The sequence below is a fragment of the Amblyomma maculatum genome, chromosome 6, assembly GCF_055883805.1.
Source record: "Amblyomma maculatum isolate TAMU_Amacu chromosome 6, ASM5588380v1, whole genome shotgun sequence".
NCBI classification, from domain to species: Eukaryota; Metazoa; Arthropoda; class Arachnida; order Ixodida; family Ixodidae; genus Amblyomma; species Amblyomma maculatum.
The window spans coordinates 8143894-8163786 of NC_139349.1; the positions used below are offsets into that span (position 1 = coordinate 8143894).

The following is a 19893-nucleotide window of genomic DNA, read 5'->3' on the forward strand; positions in this document are numbered from 1 at the left end:
ATTAAATTTTAGACACGTAGCGTGGGGGAAAAAAACAAAACAAAAAAGGGTAGATTACTCACCCACATCACCTTCCACAGTCAAGTTTTCAGGGTGCGTCAAGATTGTCTGCACAGCCTCCTGGCCATCCACAAGGTGGTTAAACGATGAAACATGCACCTCATACCAGGTCTGCGGCTCTGTGAGGCAATAAAAAAATATAAAAGAAACAAGAGGTAAGGGTGCTTCTAATTTCATTTGTGATCCATACTTGTACGGTTGCAAATATCAACACAAGTATGTCCCTGTCATGAGCACTGATGCTTTGAATGTCGCAGCGCCATTCAGAGCTGCACGCAAGCTATGCTTTAAATTCTACAGTTTAGCAAACATAAACTGAAGGAAGAAGACATCATTTTTGCAAACAGAACCTTATATATGTACCAGCTGGCAAAGGATGAAAACAACTATTTCACAAGAAACAGTGTTACATCTTTAGAGGGTGAAAATTTGTGGAGTGCCATATGGCCTCTCTCAACAGATGACCCGCCATACTATAGGCTGCCATGCCCATATTAATGTAGACTCCAAACACTGTTCATCTCCTAAATGCAGTCCTCTTTCCTAGAAATTGTGATGTCTGAACAGCCCAAACACTTCCCAGATCTTTCGGAGACTACGACACATGCACTATAGTTTCCCTCCTACCCAAAGATATCTTAGCATGATGACTCTTCTGGGGAAGGACCCTTTTTGCCCTCACCCTTCCCGAAATGAGCTGAGTACCCTAGGCCTTTACAGTGTGACAGGTGGTAAAGCTGTGCTTCATTAGTTGCATGGAAGATCATGTCATGTCACAGTACATGTCACGTTACATGCAATGTCTTATGTGTTCAATTGTTGCAATGCCCTTGCAGCTAATACCTCGCATAGATTTATCTGCAGTACCACAGCCATTGCCCAGGTGTATACTTCCAGCTCTTATTTCCAAAAGTTTTTTATTCTAAACAAAACACAATAAAGAAGGGTAAGGGCTTTCAAAACAGCTCTCTGGCACTGCTTGGCACAAGTCGGAAAAAGAGTCCAGAGCTCATGAAAGCTCAGCAATAGCAAGTAGCTGAGTGAAGGTTTCAGTGCTTATGATGACAAATTTAATGATGCAAGCACAGTCAAACCCACTTATAACAATATTGAAGTGCCATGGAAACATCATCATTGTTATAACCAATAATTGTTATAACTGGGTTAGGCTGAAAAAATAAAACATTATAAACTACATACACATTTAATGAGGACGAGGCAGTTAACACTTCTTATTTCTTAGCAGGAAGAGACACATAATCCGTAAGCATTGTCTGTTTCAAGGCAATCTGGACAGCATCATGGTGCAGTAGAAGGTTCTCAGCAAGAACAAAGCCCCGCAGGGAGTCGATCATTCTCAAAGCTTCCTGGTGAGAAAAAACCTGCACAGGTTCCGGTTCATCGTCGTTGTCGCTACAGTCACTGTCCTCCGTGCCAGTGACTGCTACGACAATAGTCTCATCCATCAGCTCTTCATCTGTTGCGGCTGTATCGTCCGCAAGTAAAAATTCCTCAAGTCCCGATGCGTCGCCATCACTGCTGCTCACTGTGGATCAAAGTTCGGTCATTGCTGCGTCGGCAGGAGCTTCGCAACCTTCCGGATCGCTGGCATTCCAAGTGACACCCGCCTTCTTGAGGCAGTTCATGATGGTGGAGGAGCTTACTTCTGCCTATGCTCCAAAAATGAACCAGGAGCGAGATCTTCAAATCTGGTGCAGGGCGCCCTTCTCGCGGACAGAAACGTCAAGGTTCAGAGCAAGCCTGCTCAAAACATATCAGCGATACAGTGCTTTGAAGCAAGCAATCACGCCTGCATCCATAGGCTGCAAGCCTGCAGTAGTGTTAGGTGGAAAGAAAAAAACTTCCACAAGCGAGAGCTCCTGAGCTGTTTGGTGCGCAATGCAATTGTCGAGCACCCATGCCACCTTCCTGCCTTCGTGCTGCATCCACTAATCAAATTCTACCAACCACTCGCAGTAAAGTTTGTGCGTCCTTCATGCTTTTCCGCTATGACGGTAGCGAACCACGATCCTTGTGGCACCACGAAAACAGAGGGGATTCTTGGATTTCCCTATGACGAAAGTGGGGCACTTGTCACTGTCGTTCATGTTGGCACACAAGAAGACGGTCAAGCACAATTTGCTTTGCTTGCCACCATAAACAGGGATCGTCTTTGATGGTAGCATCTGGAAAAACAGCCCAGTCTCGTCCCCATTGTACAAGTCCCGGTCTGCGTATGCTTCTCGAACGCAGGGCAGTGCTTCCGAAAGCCACTTCTGCCTAGCGTCGACATCGAGCGATCCTGCCTCGCCCACGACTGCCTTGCAGACAATTCCATGTCTCTCCTTGAACCGTTGAGTCCAACCACTACTAGGCTGGAAATCGGTGTTGCGCAGGTGGTATGCGAAGTGTTTCACCTTCTCCATTAAAATTGGGCCACTAATCGGAACTTCACTGCACAGGTGTTCAAGAACCACTGGTAGAATGCCTGTTCTACATCTTATAGGCCCCACGTCGAAACCTTTTCTGGCTGTCGTCTACTGCACGGCAACACTGGCACCACTTTCGTTCTCAATCTTGAGCCCGTTGTGGATGATTGCCGATCCCTGCTGCATTGAAAAGCACGTTGTCATCTGCTCCCTGCTGCATTCCATCGGGTGTTTAGGAAAGTGTACGCGGTTGCTTCTCTCCTCCTCAGGCCCGGTTCTGGCCGTCGTCGCGCTCCAACAAAGGGGGAAAAAGAAAAATTAGCTAAAATATGACAGCGCGGTTTCTCGTAAAACTTGTGTGGAAATGATAACAGGATGGTTGTCGGCCTTTTTTTAGACATCTCGTACCGCTCGTTTCTCACACCTCTGTTTGTAACTGGCGGTGCCACAGCAGCCATCGCGAAACTGAGTCGGCCTCAAAAGCAGATACAGTCAAACCTCGATGTAACGAACCTCAATGTAACGAAATTCGCGATGTAACGCATTTTTTTCATTTCCCAATCACTTCCCCATTGAAAACCATGTATTTTTTTTCGCAATTTAACGAAGTAATTTTGTAACGCACTTTCGATGTAACGAAGTCCTTGCTCATTGCATGCATGTGCCAGGAGCGACTTTCATAATCGAATGAGAGATAAAAGTTTAGCTGAGACAAAACGCATTTTGTATTTGCCCTTTTACGCGGCAATTTTGCCGGCAGTCTGGGAATCTGCGAGAACGTACAGCCGCGCCATCTGTCGTACGCATACAAAACCCGTGGCACAGAAGTTTCAAGACGCGTCACACCATGACGCTACTGGCCAGTCGGAGACTCGGAACGTGAAAGCGCAAATCGGAAATACCGTACGTGAGGCCTGAGGAGGCTGACAAAGAGCGTCACGTTGTTGAGCTCGACTGAGGCCTACAAACAGCAGCAGTGTTTCTTCGACTTGGCTCCGTTCATCGTGCAGTGAGTTTTGTGTCCAAGATGAGTGCTCCTCGCGAGAGAAAAGTTTTGTCTATGGACATGAAAGCCAAGATCATCACTGAAGTAATGAACGGCGAAAAGAAGAAGACTGTTGCCGAAAGGTATGGACTTTCGCAGACTTCAGTGTCTACGATTCTTAAATTGAAAGACAGCATTGTGACTGCCGTTAGTGCGGGTGGCTCGGGCCTGCAGCGGAAAAGATTAAAGGAGGCAAGCTACGTCGACGTAGAAAAGGCCCTCTTCACGTGGTTCTTGGATATGCGTACCAAAAAATGCCGCTGAGCGCGGCCATTCTACAACTGAAGTAAAACTTGTTGCTGGGCTAGTTGGTTCATGATCGTACGGGGAAAGTAAGCGCAAAAAAAGACAAACACAAGAGAGGAGACAGGACAACGCGTTGTCCTGTCTCCTCTCTTGTGTTTGTCTTTTTTTTGCGCTTACTTTCCCCGTACAACCATTCTACAACAGAAGGCCCTGAACTTCGCTTGCATTCTTGGGTGCGACGACTTCAAAGCCAGCAGCGGGTGGCTCCAAAGATTTAAGGAGAGGCACAACATTGTTGGAAAAGTGGCCAGCGGCGAGTCGGCAGAGGCGAACGAGATTGGAGCATTTGACTGGCTGCGTGATTGTGTCCCGGGCATTTTGGCGCGTTTCGACGTCGCCGACCTTTACAATGCCGACGAGACAGCATTTTTCTATCGGCTGTTGCCAAAGAAAACATGGGCGCTGCGAAATGCAAAATGTCATGGTGGCAAGCACAGTAAGCAGCGTTTAACTGTTCTTTTCTGTGCCAACATGAATGGCAGCAATAAACGCGTGCCATTCGTAATTGGAACAAGTGAGAAGCCGCGCTGCTTTAGCGGCAACAAAACGATGCCGGTGAAATACACGTCAAACACGAAGGCGTGGATGATGCGGGATTTGTTCACAAAATGGCTGAAGGACTTGGATGCTGAAATGCGCAAGCAGGAAAGAAGCATCTGCCTTTTTGTGGACAACTGCTCCGCGCATCATGTTCAAGAATGTGCGCTCACCAACGTCGAGCTCAAATATTTTCCCGCAAATTGAACCTCCTTAATACAACCACTGGACCAGGGTATTATTAACAGCGTGAAGTGTTCGTACCGCAAGAGGGTGATTGAAAGGCTGCTGCTGAACACTGAGCTCAAAAGAGAGACCAAAATCGACCTATTCATGGCCTTGGAGATGCTATCGCGGTCATGGGAGTCGACGAGCAGCGAGATTATAGCGAACTGCTTCATAAAAGCGGGCTTCAAGGATAGCATGCACTCAAACCAAGAACTGGGTTGCAAAGCTAATGACGACGACCACGAAAGCATGCCTTCCACATCCAGGACAGACGTCGGTGACTCGTGGCAGCTACTCTGCGATCAGGGTGGTGCTCCCAGCGACGTAACGCTTGAAGACATTGTTTTCAGCGACGCTTGTGCTCTTACAACCGAAGAGCTGGATGATGCCGCTATAATTCAGAGTGTCACCGACACGGGAATGGAGGATGACGACTCTGACCAAGACGCCCATGTGGCGAGCAGCGTGCCTACACCGACGCAAGTTGTGGATGCGTTAGGTGTTCTGCGTGCGCATGCGGGTGTGCATTCACATGAGCAGGCCTTAGTAGCCCTGTCTACATACGAGCGCCTTATAACGCCGACGCTTAATAAAAAGAGTCAGTTGAAGTTGACTGAGTTCTTTGCTGCCACGTGAACTGGATCGACTGCACGTACTCCACAAAGTTCCAATAAACATTTATGCATTCATGAAACAGTCTCGTAATTCCATGAATAACACAACCATTGAGTTAGTAAACCAAATTTTCTTGCAGCATCCTTTTTTTTTTTTTTGCCTGCAATGTCCTCGTAGAAAAAAAAGTCCAGTGTTGACAAACTGATAGAGCTAGTGTGACCGTACCGTTAAAACGAGCGAGCGGCGAAAAAAAAAAAATAATAAAAACGTGCCCTGGTCGCATACAGCGAATAAAATAAAGTGCAGAGCAAGAAAAGCGACGTAATTAAGCACTGATAAAACCGTTCACTTAACCGTCACATAAGCGTTCGCCAAGCGCTTCGTCGCGAGCACAATCCCACCGTCAGCAAGAACGAGCCACGCCCAAGTTAGCCGCGCCGGCGTGAGCGATGCGAATATATTTTTCTTTATTTTTTTCCCCATTGATGCGTCCCGGCCTGCAAATGTTTAATGATGATGATACCAGTGGCGACATCTTGTGGCGGCTTTGAGTACTAGGCGCTGCGCTCGTTCTTTGCTATGCGCACACGGAAAAAAATGATGCCGTCGCGATGTTTGCTATCACTCATTATGCTCCTGATATAGAAAAAAACATCCGGTGCCTTGTTAGCGCTGCTATTACTAGAATTTCTTGCGTATTTCCTCAATAAGTGTTTTACAAGTTCCCATCAACTAGCAGTGCTCCACGAACCAGTTATACTTTATTTTGACAGCCGAAACATGGTAACCTCGGCATAACGAAATTCGCGATGTAACGAAATTTTCGGCTGCAAGTAGGACTTCTTTATATCGAGGTTCAGCTGTATACGTCACTCGTTCTATCCTCATACGCGATCCTGTTTCGGGAGCTCAAAACTGCGCACTCATTAGAGGAGACAACTGAACTAGGAATTGCACAGAATAGCTGTGGAATTAGGAAGACAAAGGTTTCCGCGGAGAGATGTCTCCGTCTGCATGGAAAGTCGTCAGGCATTTCCTCGCTTTTCGTCTTGTGTAGAGAGGAAATTGCCGCAAAAATGGCATGCCTCGGCTTCTCGTCAATGACCCAGGTTGTTAGAAACCCCTCATCGTTAAAGGTAGACAGGTCATTAATTTCGGATGGCAGCGCCGCAGCAACGAACTTCCCCTGGCCGCTGTCGGCATGAACCAAAGGGTAAGGTGTTTTTTGTCCCATTGTAAGGAAAACGTCCAAAACGCGCCGAAGACAGGCAACGTGGCGCCGGTAGCCTATCGGTAGCTGTAGTCGTCACCCTGCTGAAGCAAATGGGTCATTGTAGATGACAACTTTTAGTCTCGTTGACTTTGTCAGGGGGTTGTCTAATATGTCGGTCGTCAAAGAGAGCCGAGTGGTAAATGGCCACACTCATCAATGTGTACATTCGCGTCAATGAGTCTCCACGAGAAGAACGCACTGCTCCTTTCACTAAACAGCGGGGACAGAGATTTCGGAGCTTTCGCATCGACAAGAAAAAGTTTAGAACTAACTTTTCTAAACTGAGGAACCAAAAAAGAAAAAAAAGAAACATAAGCCTCCTCCCAACCACCACTTCCTTGGCCTTTAAAAAGTGCCGGGTTTGCATGCTCAGCCATGTCGTGTGCTCCCTGCAGCATCTGAGTGCTTGCCTGCTTGCGCGGGGTTGTTTTTCTCCTTGCCCAGTTCTCGTCGTAGTCGATTTCCAAGAAGAAAGGTGCAATATGATTAAATTACAATGCACTTTCAAAAAATCTATAATTTTGGAAGCTATTTTCGCGGTGCAAACTTTTTTATTCTCCCACAGATTGCGAACACAAGAGGTGCCACCTCAAGTCCTTTAAAATACCTGTTGCGCTTGCCTCTCGCCTTCGTCTCGTGTCTCTTTTTTTTTTTTTTTTTTTTAATGTCTGAGCCTACCAACAAGCGCTCTTTGAAGACAATCTCTGCAGCGATCAATTAATTGTAATTTCTCGCTTCCGAAAGCACCGACAAAAACAAGTTTCCAGCAAGCCTCTTTTGTCAGCCAGGGAACCGAAAAAAGCAGAAATAAAAAACCCCACTGGCCAAGACTGCTGGCTTTGCACCCGTCTGCATGTCCCCGATGCCCCCCCCCCCCCCCCCCCCCCCCCCCCCCCCCTCATTCTCCTACTCCGCGTGCACGCGGTGAGCGGGCTGCGCAGACTCCACAGACAGCGTGCGCTGGCGCGGCCACGGCTGCGCATAGATTTTGTAGTTCCTCTTCGCTCTGCCAGAAACCGAGCGCTGACATCGCAGATCAAACTCCAGCTTGAGTTTCCTATAGGGGAGGATAGTGCAGCGCACCATGGTCAGCGCACCCCCAGAATGGACTGCTCGACCATGCAGCGGCAGAGAGGATGCGAGTTCCGCGGTCTCTAGGGGAAGCGCAGCTCTCCCTCAGTACAACCATTACGCCTTCCCCCTTCCTCTGCGTGAGGAAGCACTCCGTCCTCCCTTGTGTCTCCACGGCACGCAAGCTTCCTTGGTGCACCCGACCAATGCATGGGCTCGACATGCTCTGTCCCGATTTTTCTCGTTCTTTTTATTGTTGATGTCTCCGCGTACGCACATGCTTTTGTGGTCGCCGCGTTTCCGCATTTTTGATGACTTTTTGTGACCATATTTGATTGTTTTAAACCGATAATGTAATATGACACCGTTGTAATCGGTGGTTTATTTTACCAAAGAACACATGGCAAACCTGACGGTGCAGTGGCTGCCCATTGTTATATCTGATATATTGTTAAACCCGGTATAGCTATAAGTGGGTTTGACAGTACATATAAAATACCACAGTTAATCGCATAAGGAACCCGCCCCAACTTTTATCAATGAGAGTTTACTTTTATCATTAAGGGGGGGACATGGGTCTTGAGCAAAATTTTCTTAATATTTGTCCTGTCAGTATGAAATTTGCAGGGTTTATGTAAATTCTTGTGCTGGTTTCAAATATGTTGTTAGTTTTCTTCTACATAAATTTGCTGAGTAGTTACAGCAACTTTGCTGTTCCAGACTTGCGGGAAGCTTGTAAAAATATCTACTGAAGGGAAATTGCTAAAATGCACATGGATCTGTTCTTGAATGTCTAAGGAACGCAATAAAACAAGTTTTGTGCTCCTGCCTTACTACAAGCCAAAGTTATGAAAGTTTTAAGTTTCAGCTTCACAAGTGCAACCACCCCCTTTCTACATCTTCGTATGTTTAAAAATTTTTCATGCAGTTGAGACCTTGTATAATAGCTTTATTGTGTTCCTTTAACACTCACGAGCCAGTAAAAATAAAAATCATTACAATCTAAGGAGTAGGAGAGCCACAATGCCACCCGCAAAATAGAAGGGTAGGCAAAATTTTCATTTTGAGAAAAATGGAAAAAACGAATTGCAATGTCAAACACTAATTTAATCAAACAAAAACTGTAGAAATGCAGGCCACTGTGGCCTAGAAGGCTCCTGGACAGTAATCTGCATTGGGTTTGCCCTTCTGCTTTCGTTTTGCTGCAGTCTGAAAAGCTGCAGAGGAAGCACGCTTCCTCTCTGCTCTCAGACATTCACTGGTGCAATGCACACGTTTACAATTTAAAATGGCTATAAACCTCCAGGAATGTAGTCTCTTTGCTTTCCAACGTCCAAGTGTCGCCTCTTTCATTTTGATTTGCAGTTGCAGCACATTCAGTTGTCACTTTTTCGTTTCGGGTTTTTTTTTTTTTTTTTTTTTTTTTTTTTTTTTTTTTTTTTTTTTACGTACGTCGTTTTGCTACGTCCTCGCATCAAGACCGTGGTGAGGAACGTTTATTGCGGAAAAGAAATGTAATTTGGAGCTGTTTGCTGCTTCCCGGTGCTCTGCATTGCACTGGAAGCAAGTGAATTCCCTAAGGACTATGAACGAGGTCTGATCGGCGCAAACGCGCGGCGAGCTCTACGAAGACGACGTGTCCCGCAGTTTACGCATTGGAGAATAAGTTTGACGGCGATTCCTTACCCCCTTCACTTTTTTAAATGCCAATATCGCCGCCGTATGTTTTACGCTTCGCCAATCTCGGCAAACTGTTTAGATCTGACGATCGTGAACTCCGCATCGCCAAGCGGACTGTCCGCCGCGCTGCCGTCATCGTTACGAACACAATCCGTCTACCGCTTCGTTGCTAGAGTTGGCGCGAGTTCAAGCTTTTCCTGTTTTGAGCTTATCTTTCTGCTCATCTGCGGCCAGCGTTATCACTGTCGCGGCGGGTGCGACCGCTGGCAGTAGCAGTCCCCCGTGCTGGGGAACACGCTAGGCCTACTTCAGGCTCGTACACACGATCGTTCGGCGCACGATTTCCGTCGGCCTGAGCGCGCACAGCCGGGGCAGGGCATCACTTGAGATGATTATTCAACTATTTTTTTTACTTTTTTCACAAATTCTTGCCATGAACGCACCTCGCGGTTCGGAACCAAGCGCGGCCGGCGTCACGTCTCCGCTGTCTCCCCGCGGCTCGGGCGCGCCTAGCAGACGCCGTCAGCCAGCTCCACCAATGCGGGGACGCCTTATCGTCACGTGCACCCCGAAAGCCAATGGGATTGCAAATGCCACGTTTTCTTTTTTTGCTATTTTTTATGCGACCAATGGGCGAATGTAAACAGCAGAGGCGTCAATTTGAAGACGAAAGGCGGCTCTTTCGAATGAGACCAAGATGGCTACGGTGCCGCGCACAAAATGGGAGCTACGCCTCGCGAAAAATGGTTGTTTCAGGGGTCGTTTTCGGCCCAAATTTGGGCGACATCGATTATATAAATTGGCATTGTGACTAAAATACCGACCCTAGAGATGAAAAACTTAGCAGATAAGTAGATAAAGAGCTACTGATTTCGCAAATCACATTTTCTAAAAAGTGATTTTTTCGCGATTTTTTGGTCCGCAAGACCCGTGTCCCCCCTTAAGGTGACAGCTTTTTGTAGCACGGCCCTCAGTTTTGAGCTGTCGTTATCACTCTCTCTAGCACAGACCTGAGCAGTAAGCCAAATGCTGTGCATGGATAACATCAGAGCGTGTTTATCTTCAGATGAGAGCTCCTACGGTGGTGACGCAATCGGTGGATTTGACCCAGACGGCATGCACCCTTGATGGAAACACTGGCAGCGGTGACTTGATAGCTCAATGTCCCACTGCGCACCCAGCTTTGCCATTGTACGCTTATAAAGCCAACGGATAATACAACATCAGAGAAGAGCGTATACATAGTATCTAAAACCAGAACACTCTAAAACACCCCCTACACTGAAGTGCTAGAAAGTAAGCAAGACCTTCAAACCTCCGAGCATTTTGGAGACTTCAATATCTAAAGTGAAAATGCTTAACCTCTCTCACGTCGCAGCCTATGCTTAAACAATAAACATTCAATTACACACTATGCAAAAAAATGCACATATAACCACTTTCAGCACTGGAGTTCAGCATGTTCACTTTTATCTTGCTGCGATTGGCCAACACACCAAGCACTATTGCACTGCAATGACAGCAAACACCTTTTGAAGTGAACACCACCGAAAATTGGCAACACAATCATGGCTGACCGCCTGCTTTTGTTGATGATTGGTGGGCGGATTGATGGACGGGAAGGCCGGCAAGTGGGCAAACAATATGAAAGTTTGACTCTCACAAAGACATTTGTTGGAATATTTTTTTTCCCCCTATGTAATGAGCCTTCCCCCAAATATTCTCCTGAATAATAATAATAAAAAAAAAAACAGATTCATTTTGACATCAAATACAATATTTGAGATTCTCATTCTCTACAAAATCTGGTAGTGACAACCTAACATGGACATGGTACACAGAGTAATTGTTTCTTTCATAATACATAAGAAAGTTTACACTAGCGTTACTTTCAGGACTCTACAGCAGTGACAGATTTAAGTTTGAGCTACATGTAAGCAAAAAAGAGCACAATGCGAAGAGGCGGCACAGCGAAAGCCAACGCTTGCTCCATCGCCAACTGGAGAAGATACATGCTTGCGGTGGAACCGACGGCAATGTGAAACGGCGATGACACTCTGTATTTGTGGCACAGTCATACAATAGCACACCGTAAAACTATTTGCAAATGCAACAGTCATAATACTGCAAAAACTTAAGTACTTTGTGATAACATGCAAAATAAAATGCATTTACAACACATCGTATTGAATTTGAAGTGGGCAATGCGTTAACTTAGCAGTAAAAGTCACATGACCTTTCGTTATCTGGTTGCGGTTAGATGTTTGCTGAATCCTTGGCCGCTCATCATTGTTCGTACTAAGTGCAAAATTTACGCGGCAATGCACAATCAAAATGCAACAATTAAAAAAAAAATTTAAAAAGTCTGTGAAATGAGCGGCAGTGATGTAAGCTGTGGTTCATGGTGTTGGCTGATCGCATGTGCACTTCCGGGCGAAGAGTGAAATTTTCTATTTCGGCAGATTGAGCAACAAGGCAAGCAATACATGCATTGTTGTTTTAAGTAAAGGTTTCACATTGTTCGCGGGGGTTTTTGCATACCTGTAACAGCCTTTATAAGGAAAGGTGCCCCTTCTTAGTGAGGAATATTTAGTCAAAACCCCATTTTACTGGCACTTCTATGGAGCTTCCGCGATCTGTAAACCTCTGCAATTTCCAGCACACAGATAACTAGAGGCTAGGTTAAGCACACGGGCCAGTCGAGCTAAAATTACCGACTCCAGAGGGGCATTTTAATTTCACTCACTTAGGTTATAGACGACGTAGGAAAAGGTGGTGTTGGGCAGGACAGCAGGGTCTGGAAAGTGACTGCCCTGTTCACGAAAGCGCAGCTTGAAACCCGACACTGGATTCTTCTCCTCTGGGGACACAGACCAGCGGGCCTCCAGGGTGGTGGCATTGATGACAATCAGGTACAAGATTGGAGGCATCGGCACTGCGACAAGTCAAGCAAAAGGCACAATTTGAATTCTTTCTACACAAGCAGCAGTTGCAACACATCTTGCCTCCTGAGAAGTTTTCACCGAGGTGCAGCGTTGGTCATGCCATGGTTCAAAGAAAATCCCAATAACAATGCCATGTTAAAGCCAATCTCTCTCTCTCACACAGAAAGAGAGAAAGAGACAAAGAGAGAAACCACACCATTAAAGATCGTTTCTCATCTTTAGATGGACTGCTCTTCAAAAGATGTATATAGGGCTTCCTGAAGAAGCAGCATTCAAGCATCTGCTGCCTCGAGTAATTTTTCTGCTTCATGTAAAGCGAGACAGTATACTAATAGAGAACTGTGTAATAAATGGGCAATACTGCCTGTATCCAAGGTTCACACAGGATATTTGGCCTAAAATTCAAGGAAAATTCCGTGATTTTAACGATACAAGGGGCAAAAATGAAAGGGGGAAAGTAACCTGGATCATACAGATTATGAGTCATCTGACTCTTGCTTAGCTCTGATTTCTCACATCACAGCCACCATCTCTGCTTCTTTTGCTTTGGCCTTTCAGTAGAAGCTGCTAGCCTTGACAAGGATAGCGACTGTATAAGTGCCAATTACATGTCTACCGTTTTTCCGAAAAATGACCTTCTGAAGCTTGGGGGTCTACTTATAATTATCAGCAGCGCTCCTGGACAACGGAACCAAACGGTGCGAAGCCAGTCACCGAACATGTCCGCACTCACCCACCCCTTTTCATGACAGCGGATCATCACACCAGCAGGAAAGTGTTCTTTTTTCGACAATGTCTTCCGGTTGAAGATAATGTAGGGGGGAAGCCTTCTGCCATCCGCAGTACAAGTTAACATTACGGTCGCCCGTTGCTTTTCATTTCCTATCGTCCGAACTTTCAAGTCTTTAAAGCCAACTTTCTGGACAAGGTAGTTGACTGGCATGTCAAACCGAATGGGCGTTTGATCAGCGTTGCCTATTTGTCCCAGGCTGCAGCCGTGTTGGTGTCGCAGCCCAATGAAGTCTTCCGGAAGCCTTTGACACACCAAAGTCTGGCGGCAGAGCAAGAATCCTGCGCGGTTCGTAAAATGCTTCACCCAGCCTTTGCTCGCTTTGAAACTTGTGTGACTAATCCCATGCTCACGGGCCAATTCCCTGGCTTTCATCTGTAGCATCTTGACGGTGATGGTGACACATCTGTTCCTGAACTCATTCAGATACCGAGCCAAGCCTTCCTCGAGCTCTGCATATCGCCAGCATAAAGGCTCTCCGCGAATTTGAACACACTGCTGAACTGCTTGCGTTTCGCAACCCCCTTCACTTCTGAAACACCGAAGCGCTTGGCTGCTTCCAGGTTGTTCCCAGTTTCGTTCGCAACAGCAATAACTTTTCGCTTGAATTGTGCCGTATAATGGTGCCTGGTTTCACTCATCACGAAGCATGCCCAAACCGCACCACTCACATCTACAAACAAAGAAGGCTCAAACGAAGCAATGGACGTGCCACAGAGTCTCCCGCATAGAGAAAGAGATGACTCTCACGCTAGCGCTGATTTCGCAGCAAGTGACATCATTTCAGAGCAATCACTTGGAGCCGCTCCGCTTCTTTCCTCGCCTCTTCGTTTTCTCTCCTTCCTCCACGCACTGAGTGAAGGGAGCACGCGGGCAGAAGAAAAGTAAAAGAGAACAACAGGACAGCGGACACTACCCAGCCGGGCCCTAAACTAGGGGCAGCTAGGGGTATGGTGGCTAGGGGACACGGGAGACCTTGAGTGGGTTAAGGGAGACCACAGTCGTACTTTTCTTTCTTTTTTTTTTTTTTTTTTGTCGCCAGGCTAGCATTATAGCCACTCGTGCGCTTCTCGCGTAAGCTTTTTTCTTTCGTTGCGCGGACCGATTTTCTGTCTTCAACCCGGTTTAGATGACCCTGAATCTAGGACGACCTCCACTAACCGCACACCATATTTCTGAAAAAACAAACAAACAAAAGGTTGTTTTAGATTTGAGTGAATACAGTCACTTTTAGTTAAAGGCAAAGTTCACAAAACAATGACCCTGAGTGTACTGATTCGAAAAATGCATCAGCGGGAACAAAATACTCACTGGTTGAAGAGGACTTCTCAGGCATGCGGTAAGTGACCCAGGGCCAGTCTTCATCAGAGAGAGCTGGAAAACCTTCAGCTGTGCCGGCCATAACACGAATATCATATTCTTTCGTAGGCTCCAGACCTGTGGAATATAAGAAATTAGATTAGCATTGCAAAATTCTTCTCTTCACATGTTCATGTTTCATCCCTACTTTGCCTAACAAGAAATTCAGTCTTTCCCCTTAGGCAGTCCACATTAATGGGAAAAGCAATGGCAGTTGAGCTGAAGTTTATTTAAGCTGAGAATATCCGAGAAAAGCGTTCGATTTTCTTTGCTTTAATAGCAAAAAGTTGTTCTGACTTGGCCACTGTCCAAGGTACATGCACTGCTTCCTGCACATATTTATTTGGCTGCATTTGTGTCCTCTTTTCTTCAACTCCTATGTATGTGTGCGTGCATGCATGTGTGTGCGCGCGTGTATGTATGTATGTACGTATAACTTTAATGAGATGCTGGCAAGCGTCGACGATGTTATTCTGAAATCATTACCCAATGCTTTAGCAACAAGATCATTACCCAAAGCTTTAGCAAAATGTTATTCTGAGATCATTCCCCAAAGCTTTAGCAACAAATCAAACTTAGCAGTTTCGTGCTATGATGTTTGTGTGTTTTGCAGAACGACAGGGTAGAATGAGACAAAGATGGCTACACAGTATGAAAGAGCTCTGAACAAGGGTTGAGGAGGAGCCTCAGTTCGCAAACCGAGCTAATGTTTTGACAACGGGACAAACACAAGTCCCTATCATCTGTTCCGGGCTAGACGCTCCCCATCAGCAGCCACTGGCAGCTCCGACTGCGATAGTCGATCTGCGGCGCAAGTGTATAGAAGCTGAGTGCGATAATAAACGGGGGGTCTTTCCGTCGCATGGGAGCACAGTGTCTGGACTGCATTCTTGGACAGCGCTCAGGTGCGTGTGCGGCTATGTCCCCCTGCCTGGGTTAACATGACAGTCCCCTTTTCAAACATAGGCTTGGCTTGCAAACTGAGGCTCTCCCTCAACCCTTGTTCAGTGCTCTTTCATATTTTAGACCAACAAGGGGGGGACATAGGTCTTGGAGCTATTTTTGTTATTTTTTGGCAAATTGTAATAAAAATTCACAGCCTTACTGAATTCTTTATGCTCATTTCAAATATGTAATCTTTTTTTCCCGCAGCCCAACTAGTTTGCATGATAATTAATAATCAACTTCCATTGTTTAAGGCCTAAATTCTGAAATAATGGGTTGTTAAAACTTAAAATTAAAGCATTGTTAGGCAGCCAGAAGAGTAAAGAATAAAATGTTGGGAGCAGTTTCCCGATATATTAATTAGCACTCATTTTGCAGCCTTATTAATTTCTGTATACAAAGCATGTGTACAAAGTAGGAATAAATGCCTCAATATAACTAATTTTAACTTTCAAAAACAAAAAATCTGCTTCCGACATTTCACACAGCATACATTAAGCTTCAAATAGCAAAAAAAAAATTAAGTTCTACGTGCTTTATGCGCCGATATATTGAGGCCGCAAAACTGCAAGTGGTAGACAAAGCATGTTTTGAGAAAAGAGCGAAAAAAGAAATGGGGGATTACTTAACAGACATTTACTGGTGCAATTCACACATTTAAAATTTAAAATGGCTCGAAACCTTCAGGGATGTAGTCTCTTTGCTTTCCAAAGTCGAAGTATCGCCTTTTTGTTTTATGATTTGCAGCTGCAGCATGCTCAGTTGTCACTGTTTCGGCTGCACAAGTCACATGCAGGCAGCAACTTTTAATTTTTTTATTCATGTATGTCATTTTGCCACGTTCTCACATCAAGACTGCGGTGAGGAATGCTCATTGCAGGAAAGAAAAAATGTCATTTGGAGCTGTTTGCTGCTTCCCAGTGCTCTGCATTGCATGGGAAGTAAGCGTGTTCATTAAGGACTAAGAATGCGATCTGATCGGCGTAAACACGTGGCGAGCTCTATGACGACGACGTGTCCCCGCAGTTTAAGCGCTGGAGATTAAGTTTGACAGCGATTTCTTATCCACGATCATCTTTTTCAACACTTCACCAGTCTCGGCAAACTGTTTACATCTGACGATCATGAACTCCGCCTAGCCAAGAGGACTGTCCGCCATGCTGCCGTCATCATCACGAAAACAATCCAACTACCGCTTTGTTGCTGAAGTTGCCAGAGTTCAAGCTTTTTCTGCTTTGAGCCTGCCTTTCTGCCCATCTGCAGCCTGCAATATCACTGTCATGGCGGTTGCGAACGCTGGCAGTAGCAGTCTCCCGTGCTGGGGAACACGCTAGGCCTACTTCAGGCCCGTACGCTCTATCGTTCAGTGCACGACTTTTGTCAGCCTGAATGCACACAGCCGGGGAAGGAAATCACTTGAGATGATTAATCAACAACTTTTTTCTTTCCCTTTTTCCAAAAATCTTGCCGTGAATGCACCTTGCGGTTCGGAACCAAGCGTGACCGGCGTCGCATCTTCACAGTTTCTCCGCGGCTCGGGCGCGCCGAGCAAACGCCCCCAGCAAGCCTCACCAATGCGGTGACACCCTGCCGTCCCGTGCACACCGAAGGCTAATAGGATTGCGAATGACATGTTTTCTTTTTATTGCGAAAGCAATACTACGCCAGGTTTCGGCCCGTCACGTAGCCCGTGGCCGCAGTCACGAATGACCTTGAACAGCCGCGAAGTAGGTGGAGAAGGAGGAGGAGAAGAATAGAAGAAGAAGAAGGACTCTCGGTCATCCGCATCTAATGCCTTCCCTCCATATTCGGTTCAGCAGCGTTGAACCTTTCTCATTATTTGCTATTTTTTATGCCACTAATGGGCAAATAGAAACAGCAGAGGCGACAATTTAAAGACGAAAGGCGGCTCTCTCGAATGAGACAGAGATGGCTCCAGTGCCGCGCACGAAGTAGGAGGTACACCCCATGGAAAACGTTTGTTCCGGTGGCCTTTTTCAGCCCAAATTCTGGTGACATCGATTATAGATATATTGGCACTGTGACTAAAATAGTGATCCTAGAGATGAAAAACTTAGCAGACAGGAAGATAAAGAGTTACTGATTTCAAAAATCCCATTTTCTAAAAAGTGATTCTTTTGCAATTTTTTAGTCCGAAAGACCCATATCCCCCCTTAAACCAATGTTAAAATCTCAAGAGCCGCAATTTCCTTTGCACCTGCAATGTCCAGTTCCTACAGTAATCTACAAACACTACAGTAATCTGCGAGTGAGTAGTAATAATACGTCATCTGGACGCTACATATATTTCAGTAAGTTTTCCATGGCATAAAGGAACCATACTAAGCAGGAGGCTGGCCAAGTGCACAGTTAAAAAATGTATCAGCTTTATCAGATATACCTAGTGCAAGGGTTTGCAAACAGTGCTTCTTGGAGTGCTTCTTAGTTTCTCAAAGTGGACAAATCCATGCGTGCTGCACTCTTATTTTTGGATACGTCATACTTAATTACTTATGGGGAACGGTTGCCCTAAAGTCACTACCATGTAATCTGGCCATTTTTCTGAGGGACAGTGTGTCATATTTCTTTTTTTTTTCTTCACGCATCGTGGACAGGAAAAAATGGAAATCAAGACATATGAAATTACTCAGCATGTTTTGAAAATCGCTGCGTCTTCCCAATGCTAGGAGGATTCTGAATCCCTGATGCAGAGGAGAGACCTCTCACACATCATGACTTACAGCAAGAACTAATGCACAATAAAGCTACAGTGTTAATCTGACCATTCAGCTCCAACATGTTAACTGCTGGAATTTCATATTTACACATTCTACTCTTTGCTTGTGGCCAAGCACTGATTTGGAGAGTTCCAATGCACAAATCTTTTGACACTACTACCAGCCACGTAAAACATGCGAGGATTTAAGAAATGCCTGGAGCTGCGACCTACCCGTGATGGTGTACTCGCGGACAGTTCCCTTGACTTCTAAGACATTGTTATAATTCTGCCCATGCAAGCGGTAGTGGATGCGGTAGAGTGAAATGTGGCCCCTGGCCACAGATGATGGGAGCTCACTCCAAGAAATGTGCATGGTCGTTGGCGTGAGGCTGGTCACAGTCACCGAGGGTGCCCCCAGAGGAACTGTGGGAGAGCAAGACATTGTACTCTAAGGCTGCACTGCATATAAAATGAATGTTACGTAAGCAACATAAATGGAATGAATATACATAATACAAACTATATTTTGCTATTTTGCATCACCAACACTGGCATCAGCTGTAACCACATGTTGCTTCAAAAAAAAGAAAGAAAGAAAAAAAAAACAGCATATCCAAGGCAAAGGCTGTGTTTCTCTGAATGGGACCAGACAGACAAGGAAGAAAAAGAGTACTTGTATAAATAACCTATAATTATGAATGTCTACACTAATAGTAAATTATTCCTACCATCTGCTCTTGTGTTTTTTAAATAATTTATCATTACCAATGTCTTATTAAGCATTCTTTCCTGTTCATTCTAGGCACTCTGATTGATAGTATCACTGAAGGGCCTAATTGTGCCATGCAATACTTTTTTATATATAATACTGTACCAAAATGCAGTGAAACTTAGCAGCGCCAATATGCTTCCTGGACAAAAAAAAAAGTTATCAGAAAAACTGCCTTAGTGCAAAACTGCCTTACTTTTAGAAATATAACTGCAAAATGAAGTACACGGATTATCAGGGAAAGCATACGAATCAAACTGCACTGTTTTTAGAAATATAACTTGAATGAAGTACAGGGCCATTTACTGACAATTTCACTTGATAAAAATGTCAACATTTCTTGCTAATAAGGTATGAACAGCCCATATTTTAAGTTTTCGTGAAATTCAGTCCGCATTTGCATTGTCCTTAGAGCAGAATAATGTATTTGATCCCCGAGACAGCAGTAGTAAACTGAAGTTGCTTTTTCTGTTCCTGGATGCTTCGCCCCCTTACACCGTTGCCCTGTAGAGAAGCCATAGCGATAGCTGGCTCATGCTCCTGCTTTTCATGTTGCATTCCCTAAAACTGGCCCACTTGTATGTAAGAGCATATTCATGTTCACACATGCTTCTCCCCAAGTCCTTTAAGCACTATGAAGAAATCACTGTATTCCTGCTCTTCATGCCGAGCGGGAACACCCTTTCCATGTGAATCTCGTCGAAAATTTTCGAATTCACCGCAGTGTTATGCACTGCGTCCTTCACCGCAATGTTTGACTGCATGGACTATTCAGTGAAGCATACTTAAAACATGACCGCGTCATTTTGTGCAGAGGGACATGAAACTGGGAAAAACCTTGTTCTCACTTCAGTTTCATCTCAAATGCAGACAAACATTGAGCAGGTAGTAGTCATCAGATAAAATTACTGAGATGGAAACGAGTTTTGGTACTTTTTCAGGCCCACTCGATAATTTGAGCTTTCACTTAATTCGAGCATTTTTTATGGTCACTCAGCAGTGGTATGACAGCGCTACCTGGTTTCGTGCAGGTCTCTCCTGTACAAAAAAGCAGCATACGGAATCTTGTAAAACACTTAGACTACATTTTTCTGTGGAGATTTTTCCCTTCTGTGTAACTCT

General features: G+C 45.3%; 1 protein-coding gene across 3 annotated transcripts in view; it reads right to left on the reverse strand.

The window, feature by feature from the left end:
• The window catches only part of LOC146185019 (protogenin B-like), a 289596-nt gene that overhangs the window by 39143 nt on the left and 230560 nt on the right, over positions 1-19893 (reverse strand). For all 3 annotated transcript variants that reach the window (XM_084605979.1, XM_084605978.1, XM_084605977.1), the window contains exons 12-15: positions 18234-18425; positions 14291-14416; positions 11991-12179; positions 63-179 (exon numbers count right to left, since the gene is read on the reverse strand). In XM_084605979.1, coding sequence (XP_084462105.1) covers positions 63-179; positions 11991-12179; positions 14291-14416; positions 18234-18425 — 624 coding nt within the window. The remainder of the gene's footprint in view (positions 1-62; positions 180-11990; positions 12180-14290; positions 14417-18233; positions 18426-19893) is intronic.